Source organism: Acanthochromis polyacanthus, chromosome 2 (assembly GCF_021347895.1).
Source record: "Acanthochromis polyacanthus isolate Apoly-LR-REF ecotype Palm Island chromosome 2, KAUST_Apoly_ChrSc, whole genome shotgun sequence".
Classification (NCBI taxonomy): domain Eukaryota; kingdom Metazoa; phylum Chordata; class Actinopteri; family Pomacentridae; genus Acanthochromis; species Acanthochromis polyacanthus.
Window position 1 is genome coordinate 5,215,757 of NC_067114.1, and position 25,526 is coordinate 5,241,282.

At 41.0% G+C, this 25,526-nt stretch overlaps 1 protein-coding gene across 1 annotated transcript in view; it reads left to right on the forward strand.

Moving 5' to 3' along the window:
- Positions 1-469: 469 nt before the first annotated feature.
- Positions 470-25,526, forward strand: part of pla2r1 (phospholipase A2 receptor 1) — a 33,729-nt gene continuing 8,672 nt past the window's right edge. The window contains exons 1-23 of the mRNA XM_022195460.2: positions 470-952; positions 3,703-4,083; positions 4,169-4,342; positions 4,717-4,881; positions 5,151-5,264; positions 6,670-6,819; positions 7,123-7,317; positions 7,410-7,573; positions 7,858-7,968; positions 9,836-9,948; positions 10,043-10,212; positions 10,309-10,517; positions 13,095-13,240; positions 14,097-14,181; positions 14,291-14,426; positions 14,507-14,542; positions 15,442-15,602; positions 17,086-17,150; positions 19,236-19,339; positions 19,428-19,564; positions 22,092-22,209; positions 22,354-22,493; positions 24,082-24,223. Coding sequence (XP_022051152.2) covers positions 805-952; positions 3,703-4,083; positions 4,169-4,342; positions 4,717-4,881; positions 5,151-5,264; positions 6,670-6,819; positions 7,123-7,317; positions 7,410-7,573; positions 7,858-7,968; positions 9,836-9,948; positions 10,043-10,212; positions 10,309-10,517; positions 13,095-13,240; positions 14,097-14,181; positions 14,291-14,426; positions 14,507-14,542; positions 15,442-15,602; positions 17,086-17,150; positions 19,236-19,339; positions 19,428-19,564; positions 22,092-22,209; positions 22,354-22,493; positions 24,082-24,223 — 3,364 coding nt within the window. The 5' untranslated portion in view covers positions 470-804. The remainder of the gene's footprint in view (positions 953-3,702; positions 4,084-4,168; positions 4,343-4,716; positions 4,882-5,150; positions 5,265-6,669; positions 6,820-7,122; positions 7,318-7,409; positions 7,574-7,857; positions 7,969-9,835; positions 9,949-10,042; positions 10,213-10,308; positions 10,518-13,094; positions 13,241-14,096; positions 14,182-14,290; positions 14,427-14,506; positions 14,543-15,441; positions 15,603-17,085; positions 17,151-19,235; positions 19,340-19,427; positions 19,565-22,091; positions 22,210-22,353; positions 22,494-24,081; positions 24,224-25,526) is intronic.

A 25,526-nucleotide genomic window follows, 5' to 3' on the forward strand; every position in this document is an offset into this window, starting at 1 on the left:
CTGTGTGTACAAAAGAACATACTTTCAAAAGCTGAACATTTTTGCACTGCATATGCTGTTTTTGATTGATCTTAAGAAATATTCTGATGCTTTGAGATACTAGATTTAGAAATTTTTATATGCTATAAGCCACAATCATCAAAACAAAACAAGTATAAAAAAGCTTGAAATATTTAACTGTAAGTGTAATGATTTTAGAATATATATAAGTTAAAATTTTTGAATGAAATTGTGAGAGAAAAATGAAGATATTCTAATAATTTGAGATGTACTCTATAGGATTTCTTAACACTCATATTTACATAGTTGTCATTTACCCTCTATGCAACAACAGCAGAACAGAATTCCTGAAATTTAGCCATTCTTTTAATTTTGGCGGGCCACCCCAAGACTCTCAGTGGAGCCATGTGGCCACCCCAATGAGGAATTTCTGCAGACGCCCCTGCTGCTTTTCCCAACAGTAAGTGGGTTGAAATAGATTACGCAATGCAACTTTTTAGGGGATGTAAAAGTGCATTCTGATGGGTTCAACTTGTCTGCAGTTTGGAGCTCTCTGCATGCCGCTAAATAAAGCTTCGGTCCCAGAGGCGGCAGTGAGGCAGGAATGCGGCTCTGAGCTCCGGGCAGCAGCAGCAGCAGCTCCTCCGTCAGACGTGACGTCGCTGGTTCCCCGCTGAAAAACTCCGAGCAAAAAAGTTTTTCTATGAGCGAAAAAACACACCGAGGAGCCCAAAATCCTCCCTGCGACCGGGAGCCTCGGAATGCGCGTCCGTTTGCGCCCCAGCACCGGATCCAGCCGTCGAAATGTTGACAGAGTCGCGTCGTCGCATCAAATGTTCCGCGGCCGTTGTGGCGATTGTTTGCGCTGCAGCGATGTTGGCCCGAAGCTGCCAATGTGTCAGCGACCAGGACGACGAGGTGCTGGAGAAAAAGCAGCTCACGGAGTTCTACAGTAAGTTCTCAGAACATCTGGCTCCAGCTGCTGCACACAAACCCTGTTGTCTATTGTAAAGTTAAATAACTCCTGCATGTTTTTTCCTCGGTTGGTTGTTTTTGCGCTTGGAGAAACTTGCATAACTGCACTGAACAGATGCAGATTCATGCTGTTTTAGAGCTGGAATTAAAACAAATCTGCTGTTTTACTGAGGATTCACCTCCTCAGGTCTCCCCTAGTGGCCCCCGGACCATAGTTTGAGCCCCCAGCTGCAGCAACAGGCTTACATTACCGACAGTGTTGTTTTTATTACCTGCAATAAAGTCCAGCTCAAGTGCAGTAAGAAAGAGTTAATGTTAGTGAAGAAACATGTGCTGTTCAGGTTTTTGTCCTCTAGTGGAATTAACTGTTCGATACGTACAATGTTGGATCTCACCAAGTTAAATCTGATGGACTAATGATGGCATTTATCGTAAATCTAAAGCTGATTAACTGAGCTGATTTTATTCTCAGCGTTAATTGAGTGAAAGTTAACCTGGTCATTATTGCTATTTCTTAAAATAGTCTAACAAACTAGAGATCTATACTTTCACTTGTTTATTATTTCTGGTGAAATTCACCAAATGTTTACAACTGCTTTGATGCACTTCCAGTATCCTTAGTTTTTGCACTTTCTGAGCTTTATCTTATACACTATTGTACAGAAGTTTGGTGTCACTTAGAAATGTCTTTATTTTTGAAAGAAAAGCAGGTATGTAGGTCAACTTTAACTAATGTAGAGCAACTTTAACTCCTTTAGAGCTACTTTAACTCCTTTAGAACAACTTTAAATAATATAAAGAGCAACTTTAACTAATGTTAACAAATAGCTAACTAACTAACAGCTTTAACTGATTTTTGAGCAACTTTATAATATCAACTTAACTAATATAGCACAACTTTAACTAATATAGATTATTAACTCCCTTCAGTAACTTTAACAAATGTAGAGCAACTTTAACTCATTAAAAGCAACTTTAAATAATATAGAGCAACTTTAATTCATGTACACTACCGTTCAAAAGTTTGGGGTCACTTAGAAATGTCCTGACCTGAAAGAAAAGCATTTTTTTTCCAATGAAGATAACATTAAATGAATCACAAATCCAGTCTATACATCGTTAATGTGGTAAATGACTATTCTAGCTGGACACGGCTTATTTTTAATGGAATATAAGATATAATAACTGAATCATTGATACAGTTTTTCAGTAGAACAAAGAAAGATTTATATTCTCTGCTGCTGCTTCACTTTTAGCTCATTTAAGTAGAGAATGAAAGTAGTAGTATGTAGGTTTTATTTGAATTGTGGAAGGAAAACAGGTTAAATGGGGAGTCTGAAGATCATCCACTTTATTTCCTGCATTCTTTTGAATCTTTATGCTCCCATTTATGTCTTTTCTGCATCAATTTATGCTGAGTCTGTATTCATGTCAAGGAAAATTACAAATTAAGGCAACAGGTGACAAGTCAAATAGATTTACTTATATTTTCCATTGTAGATTTAGATATTTTGAGGGTAAAAAATATAAAAGACATAATGCTGAAGAAAAAATAACCCTGTGTGATCCTTGCTTTGCTCTATTCGTAACATTATAGCTGTTTTTTTTCCAAAATAAAACTCCTGTCAAGTGCATAAGTGGAAGACAAATATTTTGCTTACCTCTAAAAGCTACACCTTTTCCAGCAGAAGTCACCGCGTCATTGTAATTCTTTCTGGTCTTCACTGGTTGCCAGTTAGTTTTGGAATTGATTTTCACATTTTAGGGTTTGTTTCTAAACACTTACAGTCTTTACGAGCCTGATTGTAAAAATTTCCCACAAGGATTTGACTTTAGACTGGCCAAATTGATGTCTTCTTTTAAAGTATTACTTTTGTTTTAAGGTAGTGTCTGTGTTGTGCAGCACCTTGTAACTTTGTTTTGGAAATGTGCTACATACATAAAGTTGTTCTTACTTTCTCAGTAAGAAATTTTTTAAAAATTTGGATTTTAATTTCAACATCACGGCCTTTTGGTTTCTGGCCTGTTAAAATGTAAACACGAAGTCAGTCAAAAATGCCATCTCTGTATGTCACCATTATCACAGTGCTCATTTTGACCAGATCAGATTTAAACACCTCTCCTCCCTCCCTAATACACAACTCCGTGCCATGTATGTATATTAGTATTATAGTGTACTTCAATCCAGTACAAACACAGAGGAAGGATATGCAGACACTGAAAATATACAACGGTTTTGGTCACATCGACCTCTGACATCTTGTGCTGGATGTCCAGGCCAACGCCTTTATTAAACAATCTCTTCCACTATTTAAATTCAACACAAACAACTGGAGTATTTCATTTAGATCTAGTAACGTACACTCTTGTTTTTCCTTCTTCTGTATGCAGCAGAGACATGAAGCAGGAGATAATTCCTCCGGCTGTTTTCCTCACGGCCTTTTGTAAACATTCGCTATACATCCTCTCTTTTGTTTGAGTATCCAGTTACACAAAGACCTTGATTCATTTTTAGAAGACAAAGAGTTCCTCGGCCTTCGTGTAGCTTGCATGTCGCTGCATTTAAGTAGAGAAACATCTGAAAAAGAGGTGGAAAAGCTGACAGTGCAAGTGTTCAGTTTATCCCTTCCCTGTTTATGACACAGTTTTACATCAGTTTCTCACCCTTCTCCTCCACGTCTGCTCATGACATCTCCCTCTCCTCGCCTCTCGTCCATCTCTTTGCAGAAAAGGGTCTATTTATTTTGGAAAGTGAGCCGCTGAAGCGCTGCATCTCGGTGGAACGCTCCAACCTGGTGCTGGAGGACTGCGAGCGTCCGACCCGCCGCATGCTGTGGAAGTGGGTCTCCAGGCATCGCCTCTTCAATCTGGGCACCAGCACCTGCCTGGGCCTCAACATCTCGGACACGACGCAGCCTCTCGGCACGTTCGAGTGCGACACCGCCCTCCCTGTGCTGTGGTGGCGCTGCAGTGGAAACATGCTGTACGGGGCGTCCCAGTGGAAGGTGGCCGTGGCTGGACGCCTGGTGGTGGTGAAGAAAAACAGTTATAATGAGTGGAAAAGGTACAACACCCCGAGTGAGGGCCCCTGCTCGTATCCATATGAAGGTAAAAATCTGCATCCCTTCTGAATTGTAACATCAGAGCTCATTGGAGTCATTTTAAATCACACAAGGTGTGTTTGAATTCACAGATATCCACACTTTGTTGGGAAATGCACACGGCATGGCCTGCGCTTTCCCCTTTAAGTACAACAACAAATGGTACTCTGAGTGTACGACTGAGGGGCGTGAGGATCATCTCCAGTGGTGCTCAACCACCCCTCGCTACGATGAGGCTGAAAGATGGGGCTTCTGTCCAGTGCAAGGTAAAACAGACACAGCAGAGTAAGAAAGGAACATGGTAAAAGAAACTGGGTGGTCCAAAGAGTACAAAAAACTCAGCAGAATTCTGATGAGGTGATGTGATCCTCTAAGTTTGGTGTAGGTCTTGATTGACCTGAATTCGACCTCGTGCAACACCTTTAGGATGAACTGGGTTGCCAACTGTAATCAGGACTTATCACCCAACATCAACAATACTCCTGCTGTGTCAGAATGAAGGGAAATCCCTGTTTGCTCTTGTTAACTTTGACCGTGATTCATCTACTCCATGCCACACCCGATGAAGTACTGACTCACTTAATCTCTTCCTTTATCGGGTTCATCTTGCCCTTTTTCAATGCCGTGGCTTTATTCATAGATTCCAGCTGTGAGCACTTCTGGGAGTCAAATCAGGAGCTGCAAGCGTGTTATCAGTTCAACCTATACACCATCCTGACCTGGAGTCAGGCACTGTCGACCTGCCAGGCCCAAGGCGGAAACCTGCTCAGCATCACCAGCCTGGCAGAGCACAGGTACATCAGAGGTAGGCATCTGGTAGAGGACACGTACAGAGGCTGTAAAGCTGCTAAATCAAACATCCAGTATGTGCTGCAACTGTGTTAAATTCACAAACTGTACACCAGAACTGTGCTCCTCAATAGAACTAAACAGATTCTTCATATCATTTCCAGTGTGTTTATAACCTAGCCCTCCCTCCTTTGAGGTTATTTAATGTCTCTCATGCCTATAATTCTGCATTTATTTAAGATTTGTTGACGACTCAAACTTTTTTGCGTTTATGTCTTGTGGTAGATCGACTGGCAAGCGTTGGAGCGATGGTGTGGATTGGACTGAACCACCTGAAGGAGGGACGTGGGTGGCAGTGGTCTGATGGAGCACCTCTGTCATTAGTGAATTTCAGTACAGGTACTGATAATTTATTTACTCCTTGAATATATACAGTGTTTACTACCAATCAACCAATATCAATCGCGTGAATTGTGGTTATTTATGCAATGAACTGTACTGGAATTTGTAGGAAGGTAAAAACCGTATTTGTTGTAGTTTTACCACTGGAGAGTGTCACGAGAATAAGATTTCGGCAACCATACCAATGCAAATGAACAAGTTGCTCCAACAAAGCCAGTAAGTGAAGTTTCATATAAATCCAATAGAGGAAATTGCATAGAAAAGACATCTTAAACTTAAACTTAAAACCACTGACAGCTATCATTGATTCTCATTACAGTTGCACCTGTGAAGGGATGCAACATATTAGACAGTCAGTAAACAGTAATTTCTTGAAGTTAGTACGTTGGAACCCGGAAAACAGGCCAGCGTTAAAGAATCAGAGCAACTTTGACCGTGATGTCTAGACAACTGGGTCAGAGCATCTCCAAAATTACAGGTTTTGTGGGGTGTTCCCGGCATGCAGTGGTTAGCACCAAAAGTGGTTCAAGGAAGGACAACCGGTGGACCTGCGAGGAGGCATTCGGACGTAAGGCTCGTTGGTGTGTGTATGGGGAGCGAAGGCTGACCCATGTGGTCTGATCCTAAAGTAGAACTACTTTAACTCAAACTACTGGAATCCTGATGAAGTATAGCGCTGCATAGATGCAGACTGACCAGAGTTCCCTTTCTGATCTCTGTCTACCGTCAAAAGGGCCTACAATGAGCATATGAGCGTCAGAAGTGGACCATGGATCAGTGGGAGAACGTGGCCTGGTCTGTAATAAATTACTTTTTCTTTCACATCAAGTAGACGGCTGTGTCTGTGTGCATACCTGGGAAAGAGATGGCCGTAGGGTACGCTATGGGAAGAATTCAGGCTAGCGGAGGCAGTGGGATGCTCTGAGGAATGATTTGCTGGGAAACCTTGGGTCCTTGCATCCTAAACAATGTTGCAGACCATGTACACCCCTTCATGACAACAGTATTCTTTGACGGCAGTGATATCGCACCTTGCTTCATTGCAAATTTTGTTCGCGAATGGTTTGACGAATATGATCAAGAGCTAAAGGTGTTGTCTCGATCTCCACACTTCCCAGATCTCAGTCCAATCAGGCATTTGTTGGATGTTCTGGAAAATCTAGACAGATCCACGGCAGCTCCACCTCACACCTTCCAAGACTTGAAAGATCTGCTGCTTAAGTCTTTATCCCTGATCCCACAGGATACCTTAAGAGGTCTTTTGGAGTCCATGAGTCCCCTGGGGTTTCATAATGTTGCTGACTAATGATAATAATAACATTGTTTGTTTGAGGCTGGAGGCAGCATAAAATGAGGGATTAAAGCCAATAAAGCCATTGTGTTCTCACTGTTTTACCTTTAGCGCTACCTGCCAACCCCCTGAAAGAGGACAGACAGTGTGGAGTTTACAACTCGGCCTTCGAGGGTCATTGGCAGAGTCTTCCCTGTGAGTCAGCTCTTCCTTACATCTGCAAGAAGACACCCAACGACACCCGCAGAGCTGAGCCCCTAGGTGAGCGACTGACGCACACATCACATTAATATAGAACATGCAAAGTGCCTCGTTGCATCTTCAGAGGCGTTTTAGACTGGCAGGTATGAAATAGTTGAGTCTGAGGCTCAAAATGTACGAGCAACATTTTTAGGTCTTGTAGTTCTTGGCCGCCACAGCTGCACTGCACCTGGAGAGCGAACTTTTGACCTTCCTCTCTGTTGCGCTGCTGGCAGCCAGACCAAAACAATGTCTGCTGTGAATCTGAGTTATTCTGGTCTGCACTCTTTCTGACTTGTCCTCTTTTGGCTCTTCCTCTTGCAGAGAACTGGCAGTATATCCCTACTGAGTGTGCTAATGACTGGTGGCCTCATAACGGTTTCTGCTACCGGGTGCTGTCAGAATCAGAAGCAGGAAGCTGGGAGGCGTCTTCCAGGGCCTGTGGCTCTCAGAGAGCGAATCTCACCAGCCTGCACTCCTTGTCTGAGGTGGAAATGCTGCTCAGCCTCCTGGCCAACTGTAAGGAGCATCATGCAATACGGATACACAAGGTTGTGTTTGTTATAGGCACAAAATACAGTTTCATTTGTGTGTCTTTGTGTGTTTTGTAGTTTCCGGGGAGAGTACGGAGGTGTGGATTGGTCTTTGGAAACAGGCATTGTCGCCGACTGTAGAGTGGTCTGATGGTTCACTAGTCACTCTCACTCTGTGGCACCAGTATCAGCCTCTCCACAACCTGACGGATGCAGCACTCTGTGCCAAAGTGGACAAGAAGGTGGGAAACCCTGCGTTAGTATTTCTCCTCACTGAATATTTACATCACTGATTAATCTGCCTGTTATTCTCCTAAGAAAACTGAATTATGACCTGTTTTCTATGACGTTATGTGTGTCAGTGTGATATTTCATTTACTATAATTTAAGACTAACATAATGCACAATATCTCTCATTTGAGTCCATAACAGCCACTGAGTTATTTTGTCAGTGAGCTAATTAGTTAATCATCTTGTTTTTAATGTGTCCCTGAAGTCATCAGTAAACTGTGGAGCTCTTTCACAGAAAGGTAACTGGCTTTTGGCCTCCTGTGACGAGCGACTGCCGGCTGTGTGCAGAGGAGAAAGCCAGAATCTCGTTGGTACCTGTGGAGCCTGGGATGAAGGTTGTCCTGAGGTAGGAACATGAACGCACATGTACACACATCCACGTCGGCATGCACTCAACCGCTGACGAGTCGTCTAGTAGCGCTGTTTTTGCTCCACTTATGCTCCAGTGGAAAGTAAAAAAGAATTCATTTTTTACTGTACAAAATGACTTCTTAGTTTCTCTTTACTCCCTGAAATGTCATTTTAATGTTTTGACATGTTCTGCCTAAAAAATCTGACAAGTTTTGGTGGAAAAACACAACTTATTTTCAAGTGTGTCGGGCAGATTATGTGCTGTGCAAGGCCGTGTTTTACAAAACCTCCTCTGAGATCCGGACTCGCACCAGACAAGAGCCACACGCCTGCTGCAGTTCAACTTCAGAGCAAGTTGGCCCTTTGGAAGCACAATGAGCTGATTCACTCGACTGCTGACGTGTTGTCTGGCATTCGTGTTGCTCCTTGACTCTATTTACAAGAATATCAGACTCCTGAGTCATCAGGCTACTTCATGCTCCGGAACATGAGGCCAAAAATTGCCCTGGAGGCATCGTGTCAATGGACATGCTCGAGCAGTCTCTAATTATTCTTGCCAGGGTTTTAGCGAACAGAACTATGATTTCAAATGTTGTCTCTTAATTTTCAATCATACAAGGTAACGCATGTGAATGTTACACTTAATGTGGTTTTGTCAGCAGTAGAAAACTATTTCATGCTCTAGTTTAAAGGAAACTCTGGCTTCATGTAATGTTAGTGTAGGCCTCTTGAGACTGGCGGGTCAATGTCATACAGGGGTAAAGGGGGGCAAATTCAAACCACTTGTCTAAACACACATGCACACACTTACATAAACCCAGCGTCCTCCATGTTACTGCCCACATATTTCAGTCATAGTACGACTATGACACCTGTGTTATGGTACTGATGCCAGCAGAATTCTTTTGACATAATGTACTATAGGAAAAACAAACATTTACTTTCAGCTGAACCTGTGTGGCGTCATGGATAGAAATGTCAGACAGTCACCCCAACTGCTTTTTGTAATCAACAAAAGATGCCAAATATTAAATGTCAATGTCCAAATTTATTCCACATAATGACTAATAGACACCATATAATGGAAAAACATTTGATTTAAACCATGAACTCACTTAAAAAAAAGGTAGTGTCTACAGATACGGACCCGTACCCGTAGCCTGTGGGCTACAGATACGGCACTTTCCATTTGCCAGACAGATACGGACCCGTACGCGAGTCTCGCGAGTCAAGAAGCTGCTAACCACTGCAAACTGTTGAAAGGTAAGCAAAGGTTAAGGTTAGTGTTAGGGTCAGGTTTAGGGTCCGTACCTGTAGTACCGATGCTACGGGTCCGTACCGCTAGTGTCTACCGGGAGTCACATGACCAGATCTCGCGTATCTGATTGGCAAATGGCAAGTGCCGTATCCGTAGTCCACAGGCTACGGGTACGGGTCCGTACCTCTAGCAACAACCTAAAAAAAAATGCTGCATATAAGAAATTTAGTCAGACCAGTGCTGTCTTTTAGTACTTTTGGTGCTACAGGCACATTATGATTGATACCGAAAAGCAGGATTTTCAAGTATCAGCTCAAGTGAGATCATGACTTTTAAGTGTTTTATTTCCATACAACGTTGTCAGTATAAAAGTTGGCTGAAGGTTAAGTTTATTATTGAAAAAGGTTATTGGTTGAACTAATACTGTAAATAGCCCGGAGGAAAGACGCTGTGATGTTACACAACCTATTAAAATGTGCAATTTCTTTGTAAGTCTGAAAATCTTACAGAAACTTCTGCAAAAAAGAATTAATCTTTGATACGATGGATGCAATCCCAACATTGATGAGTGGATTTTTTGTTTTGTTTTTGTTGATTCTGTCAGGGCTGGATGCGACATGGACATTCCTGTTACATGGTGACCACTCATGCACAGAACTATGAGGATGCACTGCTGGGATATTACTGCAAGGCTCCTCTTCTTACTGTGGAAAACAGGTGCATTATTGAGCAAATGATCTATGGTGTTGACAAAAAAGAAGCCCTCTTTAACACTGTCTCCTCACTTCTCTTTCCTCCATCATGCTGGCAGGTTTGAGCAGGCGTTTGTCAACAGTTTGCTGAGTGAGCGTGGAGCCAACAGTAGTCTGCATTACTGGATCGGCCTCATGGACATGGACAAGACGGGAGAGTACCGCTGGCTTCCTCACAATGGATCCTCTCTGCCTCTTACGTTCACGCACTGGAACAAACACCAGCCAGGTAGCCAGGAGTTGGAAAAAGAATTCTTAGCTAACAGGGAATAGTGAGCTGGAGTAGTTGTGGATTTGGTTTAATGTGAATCTTCTGCTTCTGTAGTCAGTACTGGCGGCTGCGTTGCCATGTCAGGTGGTCCTGCTCTGGGTCACTGGGAGGTGAAAGACTGCAAGTTGCACAAGGCCTTGTCGGTGTGTAAGCAGAGCATCAGCAGTTACCATGACGCCCCGCTGCCGGAGCACCACATCGATGCCTACGCCCCCTGTCCTGCAGGCTGGGAGTCAAGGTCAGGCCTGTTCCACTGTTTTAAGGTGAGATCATCCTCATTTTTTCACTTCCTCTGCTCTGTCTGAACACATACTTCTTATCACACACCTGATGCTGTTTTTGAACTTCATGTTTGTCTTTACATCTTTTCCTAAAGCCTTGTACATCATTTGGTACGAGGTGAAAACTCTGGGATTTCACATATGAGCCAAAGTGTCTCAAATTAACCCTTACCAACTCCAACACAGAGTTTTTAACCTCCGACCTCCCTCCTGAGGCCTCTGTCAGGCTGTTATTATCGCCCCCTGCTGGTCGGAGGATGCATACTGTAATAGATATTGCTAATATTAAAATAAGATAAGATCAATGTTTTTCATCCCAGAGGCAATTGTTTTGCCAGGGTACAATATAATAAACAATAAACAAAGGTTAGTGGAATACATACAATTTCACAGGGTTTAGCAGTAAAATAGAAATGACAAAGAATGCAAAGGGTCTAAAAGTGTTTGTGTGAGGTGTCTTAAGTGTGTTAAATGTCTAGAAAAAATAAATACATAAAATAAGACAACACAAGTACAAAATATAAACTGTATACTAAGAACAAGAAACAAATTAACAAATGAGCTGAAAGGAAGAGTAGACAGATGTTTTGCACCTAATCTTGTTACTAGTCTCTCTAAACCCCAGGCCATTTGTGGGTGTTTTTTATTCCTATCATGTTATTTTTTTACTCGCTGTGGGCTCATTTTGCAATATAAAGCCCCACACCTTCATAGAAATGGCACAATCACAGCCAGAAGTAGGGTTAGAACTTATAACACGTCTTTTTTCTGTTGTAGAAATATAGCTATAGTCCCATGAATCATGAAAAAGAAGAAAAAAAAGGTTGAATGTCTTTATTTGTCTTAGAAATGTTAAAAGAAAAAACCTTGAATTAGCACATACAACATTTTTCCAAATGCAACTACAACGGTGTTGCCAAAACTAGGGGAACGAGTTGTGAGTGTACATACTGCAGACACTTTAAAACTTAGGTTATTACTTGGCTTCCATACTTGTTTTCTATCTGCTCTGTGTAAACCCTGCAGCAGTACAGACCAGTTCAACTGAAAGAAGAAGAATTTTTGTTTTCAGAAGCAGAAACTTTTGATTGATGCCCAAGGGGAAATCGCTTGTAACTGTTAGTCACACCTGAATCACTAGCTGGTTGTGTGAAAAAATGCCGATCGTTTTTTTTTTTTTTTGTTGCATAATCTGGTTGCATAATAAAATGACTTGGATAAAATATCACAGTTTTAAGCTTCAGATTATTAGTTCTAACACCGTCTGAACGTTCAACATCCATCCAGCTATTCTTTATGTTTTTGTAGTTCTTTATGTTTTTGTAGTTTCTGACTGATAAATGGGGTAATTGTGGCAATCAACCTTTGGATTTTGGGAGCATTATATTGATATATAGGAGTGATGTTTAAATTATTTCACTCTCCGCAGAGTAAGTATGAGCTCTAGTACCTATCAGATAAAAAATTACAAATTACAGTGTGGGTAAATTGCTTTGTTGTTCCTTATAAGTCTAAAACCGGATCAGGAAAGGCAGCACCAACACTGCCCTTGCCATATGAAAGTTGGAAAAAACCTTAAAATTAATTCTGTAGACCTTATAGAAGTGAAGATTTAGCAACTGGACTAATGAATTTGTTCCGAAATGGATTTTGGTGAACTACTTATCGTCGTCAAACCTCTTTCACTCACATAAATGAGGCCTCAGGAGGGAGGTCTGTGGTTGGATTTTTTTCTCTCTCCTACTTTAATACACTTAAGATAATATTGGCTTTACCAAACCACAAACTCTTCCATCTGTTTGGCCATATTCTATAAATACTTGTCCTTGTAAGAGTCGATGGGAACTGTGTTCTATCCCAGAATGCACTGAGCAACAGGCAGATTACACAGGATCTAAAACAGGACAAAGATTTACATATTTACACTTTAAGGCACTTTTATGTCAGGAATAGGACTGCTCTTTATACCTGCGTTCACCATCAGTTAAACCGTTTTGGTATTTGGTGAATTAATTGATAAAAATTCCAAAGTCCAAAAAATATTATTTCTCAGAGCCCATAGTAACTGTTTTTGTTCTATTTTATTCAACTTGCAGTCCAAACTTAACAGATATTCAGTTTACTGCCTTAGAAGACTATTAAATATCTAAGCTAGAACTTTTTTTGTGGGCCATTTTTACTAGTTTAACCTAACTGCTTATCAGAAATGTTGCAAATTGTCTGTCGTTTGACTGATCAGCTTATTGTTTCAGCTATATAGACGGATATCAGGGTGGGTTTGTGAGAGGACAGTACAGCAAAGAACGGTCAATTTGAAAGTAACATGATTAGTTTGATCAAAAATGCATTCATGCAGGACTCTAATTTTGCTGTTGTCTTCTGAAATTTGGGCATATTTCACACATTCTTGCCCCAACAAACAATCTAAAATTGTTTAAAAAAATACAGAGAATGTCTAGGAAATATGTTCTTAAAATACAGAAGCTGCATAAATGTGATGCATTTTTGCAGTTTTTATACGCTAATACGCTCAGCTGACCCTCAGTGTTGCTCCTTCAGGTGTTCCACGATGAGAAAGTCCTGATGAAGCGCTCCTGGGTGGAAGCAGACTTCTTCTGCCAGGCCCTCGGGGCTCAGCTGGCCAGTTTCCACCACTATGAGGAGCAGGTGTTTGTTAAGCAGCTCCTCACTACCATGTTTGAAGGGTTGGTACAGCCCTGCGGGGCTCATCAGTGCAGGAATGTTATGGAAACTGATATGCATCTGTTGAGGTGTTTTTATTTTAATAAGCATAGCAGAGCGAACGCAGACTTTAATTATTGGGTGGTGAAGATAGAATGTGACCTAGGATTGTTGTAGATTACTTTACTGGAACGATAAAAAACACGTCTTCCATGAAAACATGACCTACATAAACGATGTGAAATGAAATATGTGAAATGTCAGTGATTTGTCATTTTAGCAGTCTTGCAATTATTAAGGAATTCTGTTTAGTAATAATATTTAAGTGGTTGATTTTTGTGTCATTATTATTTTTTTTGTAATCAGCAAGCAATTAAAACCAAGATACAGGATTAAAATTCACAAAACAGAAACCAATTAACTACACAAAAGATAACAATCCAAAAAGTGCACAAAGCATAAATAAAGTGCTAGAAGATGTCAAGCATAAAATGAGTTTAAGCAGTGATTGCAGGTCATCTAGTACAAAATCTTAGAAAAGGTTTTGCAGTTGCAGTTAACAAAAGCAATGTGCAAAAACGTCTGCATCTTTAAAATTTGAGACTAGTTAAATGTTGAAGGTTTTTGAGACGATAATAATGAATTTAGATTTATGAATTTCTTGGATTTTCAGTTATTTACACTGGCCTAATAGGAACATCCTGCAATATATTATGATATAAAGGATCCAAGTAATGGAGTAAAAATCAATGTCGGTGACCTTATTTTAACACGATTTAAGCGTACAACTAAACCACAGTATAAAAGATGTTTCTTGAAAACTGTTTTTATGGACTTGTGTTGCTGTGTGTTTGTGTTTTCTGCTCCTCTCTTTTTTAGAACAGAGGGTCGCTGGTTCTGGGTGGGTTTAAATAAGAGAGACCCTGAATATCCTGGAGTCTGGGAGTGGTCCGACGGTTCTCCTGTAAGTTCACAGAGACGCTCACTGAAGCATCCAAACCGCCCGTCTGCACTCTGTAATGCTTAGAAGATGTACAGTACAGGCCTATGATTTAGTGTGTGTCTTCGTTCAGGTGGTGACATCCTTCATTGAGGATAAGAACGAGGAGGATGACAGGAGGGACTGTGCCATGTACAGTGACCTGACTAACGCTCTGATGCTGCAGCCGTGCGACGCCAAACACGAGTGGATCTGCAAGATGTCCAGAGGTAAACGCCCTCGTATAACTTTTCTGACACACACACATATCAGCACTGGATTATTTACCAAAGTCTGTTTCATGTTGCAGGTGATAAACTGAAGAAACCCTACTGGTACACTGAGCGTAAGTTAAATCTTTACTTCACTGCTTTTGAGATTTCAAACAAACTTCATGAAGACCGAGCCTTAAAGATACTCTGCCTTTGCACAGGCAGCCTTTTCATTTAAAACCATTAAACAGTGGAATCAGCTCCCAGACAGTCTGAAGGTGTCTGTGGATTTGAACATTTTTTCTAGGAACATAAAGAAATATTTCCTTGATAGGCAACTGTGTCAGCATCAGTCCACTTAAATTGTTTATTGCCTTATTTTATGTAAATTGTAGCATAGCTTTTTTAAATGTACATACTGTAATTTGATTAGTATTATTAATAATATTGTATTTAGTGCTACTGTTAATTGTAATGTGTATTTTACTTGTGTGACCTGCCCAGGGACTGCAGATGGAAAATAGCAATAGCTAAATCTGGTACAAAGCATCTCTTCTTTTCAAGAATAATGCATTTGTACATGGTCCCTGACAAATAAACTAATAAACTAAACTAAACTAAAGGTTTCTTATGACAAAAAATGATGGCAGCATTCAGTGTGTATGATGCAATAGTTAATTTTACTTGAGACATTTAAATCAAAGCAACAATCAGCCACCGACAACCGTCTCCAATCTAAATAAACCTAAAGTTTAATGTCGTCAAGGCTGAAGTTATGCTTTACATCTTCACAGCACAACACAGTCTGATGATAACTGTAGCAGACAACTTTTACCAGATATATGTCGATGTTTATTTGTTTTTCTAAATTTTCTTGTCTAATTCTTGTTCTTTTTAATCTAACGTGTATGAAATAGCATTATTAAATGTGCAAAATCATCACCAATGAGGAATTAAAACATTTTTTTTTTTTTGTCGCTATCCCCGTTTCATTACTTGTAAATGCATCCTGTCACTATAATTGTCCTCCCAGAGAGCGTGCCGTGGGTGTTTTACCGCGGAGCCGAGTACCTGTTGGCCGAGCAGCCCTTCAGCTGGGACGCCGTCTCTCTGGCCTGTCAGATGATGGGAGCTTACCTGCTGTCCGTTCACTCCAGAGAAGAGCTACACTTCGTCAAGGAGCGCTTACGACGGGTCTGTTATTACCAATGCTGATAGATACACACTGACTGGTTGCTTTTATTAGGAACACCTGTGAAATTTAATGCAATCAAATGCCATAACTACTCACTTTGCGAAGCTTTTACGTTTTCCTTTTCTGCTGAAGTTGATCAAAAGGTGGTGATTCTACATTATGTTTATAATTGAGGTCCTAATAGGCAGTAGTGGTGGTGTAATGGACTGCATTACTGTTAAAAGTGCTCCCAATATTTTCATGTAGATTCACAAAGTTTCAGTTTCAGCAGAGTTTATAGCATTTATTTTAAATAGATTATTTCATTTCCCACTGAATTAGGGAAAAAAAATCACACTTTTTAGTGAGTATATTGGCTTAAATAGCAAAAAATAATAATATTTAGGAAACTATGTATTCAGCATGTGTGTAGGTAATACAGCAGATGATGCAAATGATTTAGAAAGCTTAATTTGTAGTACAGAGATTTTTGAAATTTCATTGTGAAACATGCTACATCAAATATCCAATTTGGGTGATTTTAGGAACTATTTTTAAAATAGTGGCAAAATACAAACAACACAGAAGTAATTGACGTAATAATGTGTTATAAAGAAAAAAATGCCCCAAATTGACGTTTTTTCAACAACTTAACTTTTTAACAATTCTAATAATTTGAGACGCCGAGTTTCTTATTGTCATGAGCTATTTGCCATCAATATTAAAACTAAAAAGACATGAAATATTGGAATTTTTTAAAAAATTATGCTACAATATGTATTCCATTTTCTTTAATCACTTACAGAAAGTATAAAACTTTTTCTCAATGTTCTAATTTTTTTGAGATGCTCTAGTACTTCTGTAGAGGTACAACAATTACATCCCACTTCTTTACCTCTCATAATCTGATTTTAAGGTGAACTCACATTTAATTCTTTCCAGTGTAAAATACTCCCACACCTAATGGCAGTGGTCTCAGTGACATGGGGAGACTTTTTTGTTTGTCAGTGAGCTGGAGCACAACCGCAGCTACACGGCCAAAGAAATGCACTCAATCACAGAGGTTTGTCTCCACTGAATGGCCCAATAGTCCCATTCTTCAAGCAGTTCACTCACATGGTGTAAAACCGACAAGTGTGAACACAATCAACACCCTCGTTTCTCATACAAACTCAAGTGTTTACAGACACACGTCGACGAGCTGAAATGCGCCTCATACGCAGACGCTTAAATGCTTGAATGGGCTTTTTTTGCAAGCAGCCTTTTTGGAGCAGACTAAAGAATTCTCTTGTGGTGCCGAGCCTCGTGAATGGGGATAATGGGAACAAAACAAGGCCATGAATGAAGTGGAGCACAGGCCAAGGAGAGCGAATGAATGGACGCTCATGTCAGAGAGGCTCTGAAAAGCCGATCTTCCAGCTCCGTGAGGACTGCAGTGCAAAGGAGGCGGGCAAAAGTAAATTTCTTCTTTTTGTCTCTGTTCCTTTCACTCTGTCTCTCCAGCTCTCTCTGGGCCCGACAGACTGGTGGATCGGCCTGTCCACTGGGCAGCCTGGAGAGGAGGTCAGGTGTGTGAGTTTTTGAGTTTATTGCAGCTCTTTGTTCAGCATTCGAGGAAAGGGCTGATGATCCTCTTACATGTGGCAGAGAGATAGATACATTTGGGATGGTTGTGCATGTGATATTTCCTACGATTAGTAAAACGTGTTGCAGTGATTGAAACGATTCAGGTCTCCAGGAGAAAGCAACATGAAGACTGATGATGTTTAAAATAAGGTATTGTAATGAAACTGCAGATTTACCAAAACATTCAACTTAAACTCATTTGATAAACTTCCTACATGTATGGGCACACAAAAAAAATTTAAATCAAGCCCCAGTTCAGCTAAGTTTCTATTCTGTTTTTCTGCACATAGGCTAGTGTGTCAATGCAGAGAGCTTTTATGTAAAGATGAATTGCACTTTTCCTTTTGTCAGTGAAGTCTACTTAAAGATTACAAGTTGCAATTACACGAGAGACGCAGATGGAAGCTCCTGATAGCAACTAACAGCCACACAGAAAGGCAGAAGAAGCTGATTATTTATTGAAAATGGTTATACAGGTAGAGTACATTTAAAAGCTTTGTTATTTGAGATAAAACCTGTGAACATGTTGTCACGATCTCAGAAGGCGGACCCGAACAGAAAGCCACACTACCAAGGCTGGTGGGACTGAGGAGGAGTTTTATTGTTGGAGGGGTGAATAATGGCTCGGTGAGGGGAAAACCAGAGTGCAGGAGCGGCTGGTGTAGTGGCGGGTTTTGGCCAGGAACGGGGGGGAATCCAGGCAGGGACAGAAGGGGTCCAGGCAGGAATGGGGGTCCAGGCAGGAATAGGGAGTCCAGGCATGGGCAGGAGGGTCCAGGAGGGAAAAACCGGTGATGACTGGGTTGGGGAGAACCGGAGGGGAAGGAGGATGGCGGGGATCCCGGACAGCTGACCTGGGTGAGGAACAGGAGAAAGCAAAGTGAGAAAAGGCAAACTTAAACAGATCTAACAGAGGGCTAGAGAGTGAACTGACTGAGGTGTCTTGGTTCCACAATCTGGCAGGGAGTGGAAGGATGAGCCGGTTCTTATTGTGGAGGCGAGTAATCAGTGTGATGATCGTCAGCTGTCCGGGAGCCGTAGGGGTGGTTGATTGCCTGAGTGGAGTCAGCTGAGAAGCAAGACTCCACTCAGGCACCGAGCTGCAGGGGGAAGAGACAGGGTAGAGTAGCGGATGGGAGACAGAGAGAGACAGACAGGGCAAAGGAACAGGACAGGGGGAGAGGAGCATGAGAGGGAGAGAGATGGGGAAAAGGGTATTTGGGATACCAGATGGGAAAGACAGGGGATGAGAAGGGAGCTCTGACACATGTATTAACATTAGAGTGCAAATGTTTTCATATTTGAGAGAAAAACAACAACTGATATGTTTCCATCCTGGTGTTTACTATATATGCTTTCAATTTGAGTTTGGAAAGGTCTAAACTTTGCAAAACCTTTTATAAGACAGTAAACATTACTGCACTACAGCTACCGCTTCACTATAGAACCAAAAATAGCAGCAGATGAGAACATAACCTGTGTATGAATAAATGAAGAGACTGTAAATCAAATCCTCAAATTCATACATAAATATAGATATGATGATAGATATTTCTGTCATGTTTCTGTTCGTTTAAAATAATCTTTTGCCTTCTCTTAATCAGCAATAATTTTATGGCATCTGAATTAGGGATTTACTCCATCAGCTCTTTATCTCAAATTGGCAAATTCTTAGTATTCATAAAACAGCAGAGGACAGAAGTGCACATTTTATTCTTGCTATTTTTTTCAAAGTTGGGCTTAAATTTGTGCTCAATTTGGATCGAAACTTGGCTTAAATCATAGTTACAGGAGTCTTGGGTGTGGGGTTGAGTAGTAATTCCAGCTTGATGATAGATTATATAGTCTAACGCACTTCTCTGAATGATTAGATTTATTAATCAGCCGGTAGCCAAACTGATTTTGAGCAGAAGGATGTGCTTTAGTAGCTGCAGCAATTTCACTTGAAGATTCCATGCAATAAGGCCAGGGCATCTGCCAGGAGTGCAACATTACTCATCAACTGAATTTGTGCATTTTTATTGCAGGTGGACAGACAAGACAGAGGTGGACTTTCAGAACTGGGCTGAAAGAGGTGCTGGTGGAGGCCTTAAGAAAAATGGGCTGTGTGTTACCATGTCGTCATCAACAGGTACAAAAAAACACGCCAATGCAGAGACTGTATACTGACTGATTGTACTTGGAGGTGGTAACAGTGAGATTTGCTTGTTATGTTGCAGGGAAGTGGTCGACAGGTAAATGCAGCGACCTGCATGGCTACGTGTGCAAGAGAAGGACTGTGTCGGTGGTGGAGACTCCCAGAGAGCCGCACTACATCGGAGGATGTCCGGAGAAATGGCTGTACTTCGGACACAAGGTTCAGATAAATGCTAAAATAGATGCACACACTCACATATACAGAATAATTATTTTTAATGAGAAATACTCTGTGTTACCGACCACCAGTGGGTGCTGAGACACAACATGAAAAGTCTGAGCCGAATTTAGCTTCAATGTGGATAAAGGCCAAAATAATGGAGCTACGGGTCCCTGATCTGCAGCTGCTGGACTCCATCCATCCATCCATTCTCTATACACCCCTTTATCCTCACTAGGGTCGCGGCGGGTGCTGGAGCCTATCCCAGCTGACTCGGGCGAAGGCAGGGGACACCCTGGACAGGTCACCAGTCTGTCGCAGGGCTACATATACAGACAAACAATCACACTCACATTCACACCTACGGTCAATGTAGGGTTTTCAATTAACATGTGGGTTAATTGATTAATAACTGTGGGAGGAAGCCGGAGTGCCCGGAGAAAACCCATGCATGCACAGGGAGAACAGGCAAACTCCATGCAGAAAGATCCTGGGAAAACCGGGACGCAAACCAGAGATCTTCTTGCTGGAAGGCGAAAGTGCTAACCACTACTCCACTGTGCAGCCCAGCCGCTGGACTCATCACCTGCTGTTCTACTGTCCCCACCCCCTCATCCCCACTCTCACCCAGACCGGTCGATACAGATGACCGCCTTCCCTGAACCTGGTTCTGTCAGAGGTTTCTTTTTCCTCTCCTGTTTTTTTTTTTTTTTTTTTTTTTTGTTTCCTTGCCACCATAGAGAATCCTTATAATTTATAAGGTCTGTACCATACTATGGTAAGTGCTGTGAGATGACGTATGTTGTGAATCTGCGCTGTGTAAACAAAATTGAATTGACTTAAATAACAAATGAACAGAATTGTCTAAAAAAGGAGATACACAAAGAAGCTTAACTGAAAACCATTCATCCACCCATCATCTGTACTCCGTTTAATCCTCATTAGAGTTGCAGGGGGCTGGAGTGTACCCCACTTGACTTAGAGTGAAGGCAGGAGATACCCTGGACAGGTACCAGTCTATCACAGGGCTACGTATAGAGACAACAATCACACTCGCAGCACCGCTGACCTCACGGCTCCGGATGAAAATAGATTGCCGATTCCTCGAACCCGCCAACAATTCATTTACGTTCTGTCTTCTCAGTTGTCCTTGCAAGGTGTTGTATTTTTCGCCATGCCAAGTCTCATAGTGACGACGAAGATTAAATTCCTTGCTCGCATACACACCAAGCACACAGGTTTGTCATTCACCTCAGTGAACGAGTAGGAAGTGGTCCATTTGTCTTGGAAAATCCTTCACTCCATGTATCACTTCACTAGATCTAACAACTGCTGCCTCATTAAGCGCTCAAGTGAAGCTGGATATCAACTCAATAAGTCAATCAGGGTTTCTGAATTTGGCTTTGAGCGAGTTTACAAGAAAGAGGTACCAAATACCAATGACTGTACTGTCGTGGATAAGAGCGCCAAGGAGACGGTCTGTCTTGACTCTCGAGGGGAAGTGAAAGTTTCAAAAAAGATCTGTTATCCTCCTCTGTAAACACACCACTACATGCATATTATAGAGTGCAAACCTCAGAAAAGCGGCTTGTTTTACCCTGTTCTCCTCCTTGAACGGCTTCTAAAATGGTCACTTCTCTAAATTCCCAGCTGCCTCTGAGGTTGAAGCAGGATGTTTGTGTTTAAGTTCACATTTTCTAACTGGGTTATGTTTTTGACTTCAGAATAATCTCCTGCTGGCAGCGGTGAAGCCACATCAGCCTCAAACACACCAGCTGATTCTTCTGTCCTAAGTCACATAAACCAGTATCATCTACTCTACCTTTAGGTCTGACATTTAGTTTTCTTTTATGCAACTGATTGGATTTTTCACATTATTTAGTTTGCTGGCAGCATTGATGAAATACATGGTGATAAAAGAAGCATTCTCAAAAGTTAAATGTTCTTTTCCCCTTTTAAAACTTAAATCTGCAGGAGCGGCTGTAATAGTCGCCTATTTATGGCCTACTGAGCACTTTGGATTCAGCCGAAGTAATTTTCCACTAAAACTTAATGTCAGGAAGGTAATTAGTCAGAATTTTTAAGGTGACTTGATAAGATTGACAAGCTTTAGGTTTTGGTTCCAGATGAGACAGACTTGCGTGGAATTAATTCTTATATTATCACGTCCTTCTGCATATTAAACAGACTGGAAAGCCTCGTTGAACCGTCTGTCCTTTCTCTCCTTGAAAACAACATATGGAACAGAGTGTGACTCATCTTTTAGAGAGATTTTTCTGCTTTTATTAGACCACTGAGAGAAAATGAGGAGAAAGAGACGATAACAGTTAAACTATAGACTTACAAGGGCAACCGTAACCATGTAACGTTGTAAAAATGTAATCATGAGTAGCAGAGCTTTTGTCCGTATCCAGAATCCTGACTCCTTCAAACCAGAGTCCTTGGAGGTGATCTGGGAATACTGATTTAAATTCCACAGTGTGATATTCATGTTTCGCGTTGGATGTGTGTGTTTGTGTGTCGCCAGTGTCTCCTGCTTCACCTCCTTGGCAGTCCAAAGGAGGGAAAGAGTTGGAAAGATGCCCAGTCCATCTGCTCCTCGTTCGAAGGCTCACTGGTGGCCATAGAAGATGAGATTGAACAAGGTACGGCCATCTGATGAAGCCTCGTTTCGTACACAAACACCATCAGACAGAAGTGCTTCTTTATCTCCACTGGTGGGCATGTCAGAAAGGAAAACTGCTCCTTTTGATGATTTTTTTTCTGTTGTCGTGCCATCGTCTCTGCAGCCTACATCACAATGTTGCTCCAGGGAAGCTCGGTGGGGGTGTGGATCGGCCTGCGGGACGAGGACACCATGAAGTGGACCAATGGGAGACCAGTCAGCTACACCAACTGGTCTCCGATTGAACCAAAGAGCTATCTCACTGTAAGCTACAGCCAACACTTCATGTTGACCTACACTGCCAACTAGACAAGATAGCACTTTATTATTCATTAAAGCTGCTGTCCGGAGTTTCCGTTTGTTTTCAATTTATGTATCATTTTTTAACAAAGCTTAAATGTGTTAGTCTAGTCCGATACTATAATATAATGTTAGTATAACGCGATATGAAAATTTATTCCTGAGCTCCGCCTTCCTCTCATAGACCCCCATGTTATTCCAAAAAGCGCTGGTCGCTGCCGACCAATCAAGTTCGAGCTTCAGCTTTGTCATGCTGTCAATCAAGGGTTACGCGCACAGCAAGCAAGCCCATGCAGAGGTGGGCGAGCTACGCACTACGCAACCGCGCGCACATTTGTTTTGCTTGTGGAGGAGAGAGCATCAGGGATCAGCAACTTCCAGAAAAGTTACCAATCCCACGGCTTGTCAGGCCAAGAGACTGCAGGACGTTTTTTGGCTCGGGGTGCTCGCCTCGCTCTCCGACCACGGCCTCCATAGCCCGCCTGACGGCTTCGTTTAGATGCCCGACCTATGGAGGAAGATGTTGGGGCGTCTGGGACATACTCTTCGTCAGAGGAGTCATGCAATTCTGAACTCTAGATAGAAATAAATAAACAATGTAACACATATACACGCGTAAATGCACTAAGTTTGATAAACAACGTCATTGAGAGGGATACACGAGTGTAATCACATATTGAAACTTTACTCGTTAGTCCTAGCAGATTCATGTTATTTTGGTATTAGGACAAGTTAGACTCAATACAGCATTCTAACGTAATTCCTTTATTATTTACTAAATGTACTAAATGTAGAAGAGGGGAAAACAGCAAAACAGGCGAGATGCTGCAGCACTCCGGGCACTTCTCTCATGTACTGCGCGCGTGCACAAATAAAGGGGCGAAATGAGAGGGAGGGAGGGTGGGACCACCAGTGTTTTGGGAGACGCTGCGATTCAAACTCCGGACAGCAGCTTTAAAGAAAATCCTCTTGCCAAATATTGTGCAGAAAACAAAATTACATAAAAAAACTGAGGCATAATGTTGTTAGAATTGAATTTATTTTTCTTAAGAAATTTCAGGTTCATTTACTGATAGCTTTGATAGTTAACAACATATATTACTGAATGACATTTTAAACTGTGTTTCTGTTTGACTTCATTTCTTTTAAAAATTGAGTTTACTTTTTAAATATTGGCTCATATTGTAGTTTGAGTCACGTTGTATTTTCTTTTTTCTAAGCTTCGGAAGTTAGCTGTGATAAAAAATATGGTTTGTGTGTCTTTTGATGTGTTCTCTCGTTAAAATGCGCGTTGTATCGTACGTGAGTTTTATACATTTCTGTTGGGAGAAAAACAATAATCCTTTCATAATTTTTGTTGTCCAAGAAATTAATTATTGTTGTTATTTCTGCTTGTCTTCATTCTCAAATGTCGTTTTCAACCTATAAAGAAGTAGCCCCTGAACTAAGATGAATTTGAAACCTCTGTTCTAAAGACTTGTGGACAAATGTATTATTGCCAGTAGGTTTGTGTATTTGTATGTGTAATGATTTGCACTTTCCGATCTCACAGGAGGACGAGTGGCTCAGTGGCTTCGCCGATGAACCGCTTTGTACCGTTCTGTCCAACAACCACAACTTCCACCTGACGGGAAAGTGGTACGATGAGAAGTGCAGCGAGAGTGGGTACGGCTTCATCTGTCAGAAACCTCAGGGTAAGATCCCTTCAGTTTCACTCTCTGTGTTTTCTTCTGTCTGTCAGTCATTGTTTTTACAACACATCTGTCTTCATTTTTTGCTGTCAGACTCCTGTAGCTTTCAGACACTGAATGGTCTTTCATTCACTTAGAACTTATTCTGTCTGCAAGTCAGAAAATCCCTTTGCCTTCTTTAGGTTGAATCCAGAGTGCTGACAGGTGTTTCTAACTTCACACTGACACCAGAAATGACTGCATGGTTGTCAGTCACATTTCTGTGGGCTCACTAGACCCTGTCTGTTTTACGTTGCCTTTATTGTTTTATTAAACATTTAATTACCTTTGACTGTTGAATTTAAATGAATAATTTCACATTTCTGGATATGTGCTTAATTTCTTTTTTGTCAAGAATACCATTAGAAGATCAAAATGATAAAAAGCATATGTGCACAGGAAAAGAAAAAAATGACAAGACGATGAGAAGCCTTGTATAATAATTCATGACTTCATAGCAAGTGAAGATGCTCTTTAGTGTGTAGATGTACAACGTTTCCTTATCAGAGATGAGGAGCAGACTTCATGACAACAAGATGAAAACTCCTGGTAAGCTTGTAAACAGAACTGTCAGGTTGTAGTTCTGCTGGTAGATGGCTGATCTAAAGCCAGCTGAGCTTCATTCTGCTTCAAGACAGAGTCCACAACAAAAAAAAGCTGACTGTACCTGCAGTGAAAGATGCTAAATGTCTGATATTTAGCATCTTCCTAAAAACTTCTGTGGGTCAAAGGATTTTCCACAAAATTCCAAAATATTGTGATTTTGACTGACTGTATCTGTTTCATGACGTTTGATGCCTAAACTCTGGACACAGTGTGTTACAAGGGGTTTTATCTCTTGTTTAAAAATTGGTATAAATCTACTCAAACTCAGACTTGGCACTAAACTTTTAGTTGTCAGTTTACAGTTACGAAGAAAGACAAAAATGTCCACACCAGTAATACATGGAATCATAGAAATAATCATTTTTTTTAAAACACAAAAATATTTATTTTCCATATAATAAATGATAAGAGGATTTTTAGAAATTATTATTACAGTCTGGGATATATCAATGATTAGCATCCATTATGATAATTTTTGTGCTGTGTCAGATAAAAAAATAGCTCACACTTAGAACCAAAACAAAAAGTAAAAAATATCTGCATAAAAAAAAACTGCAGTAATTTCCTGATCATATGTACCAGATATTTATTCATTTTAATAATTTTGAACCCCTTAAATGCCAATTTGTTTAACGGAAAACAATTATTATCTCAATAATAT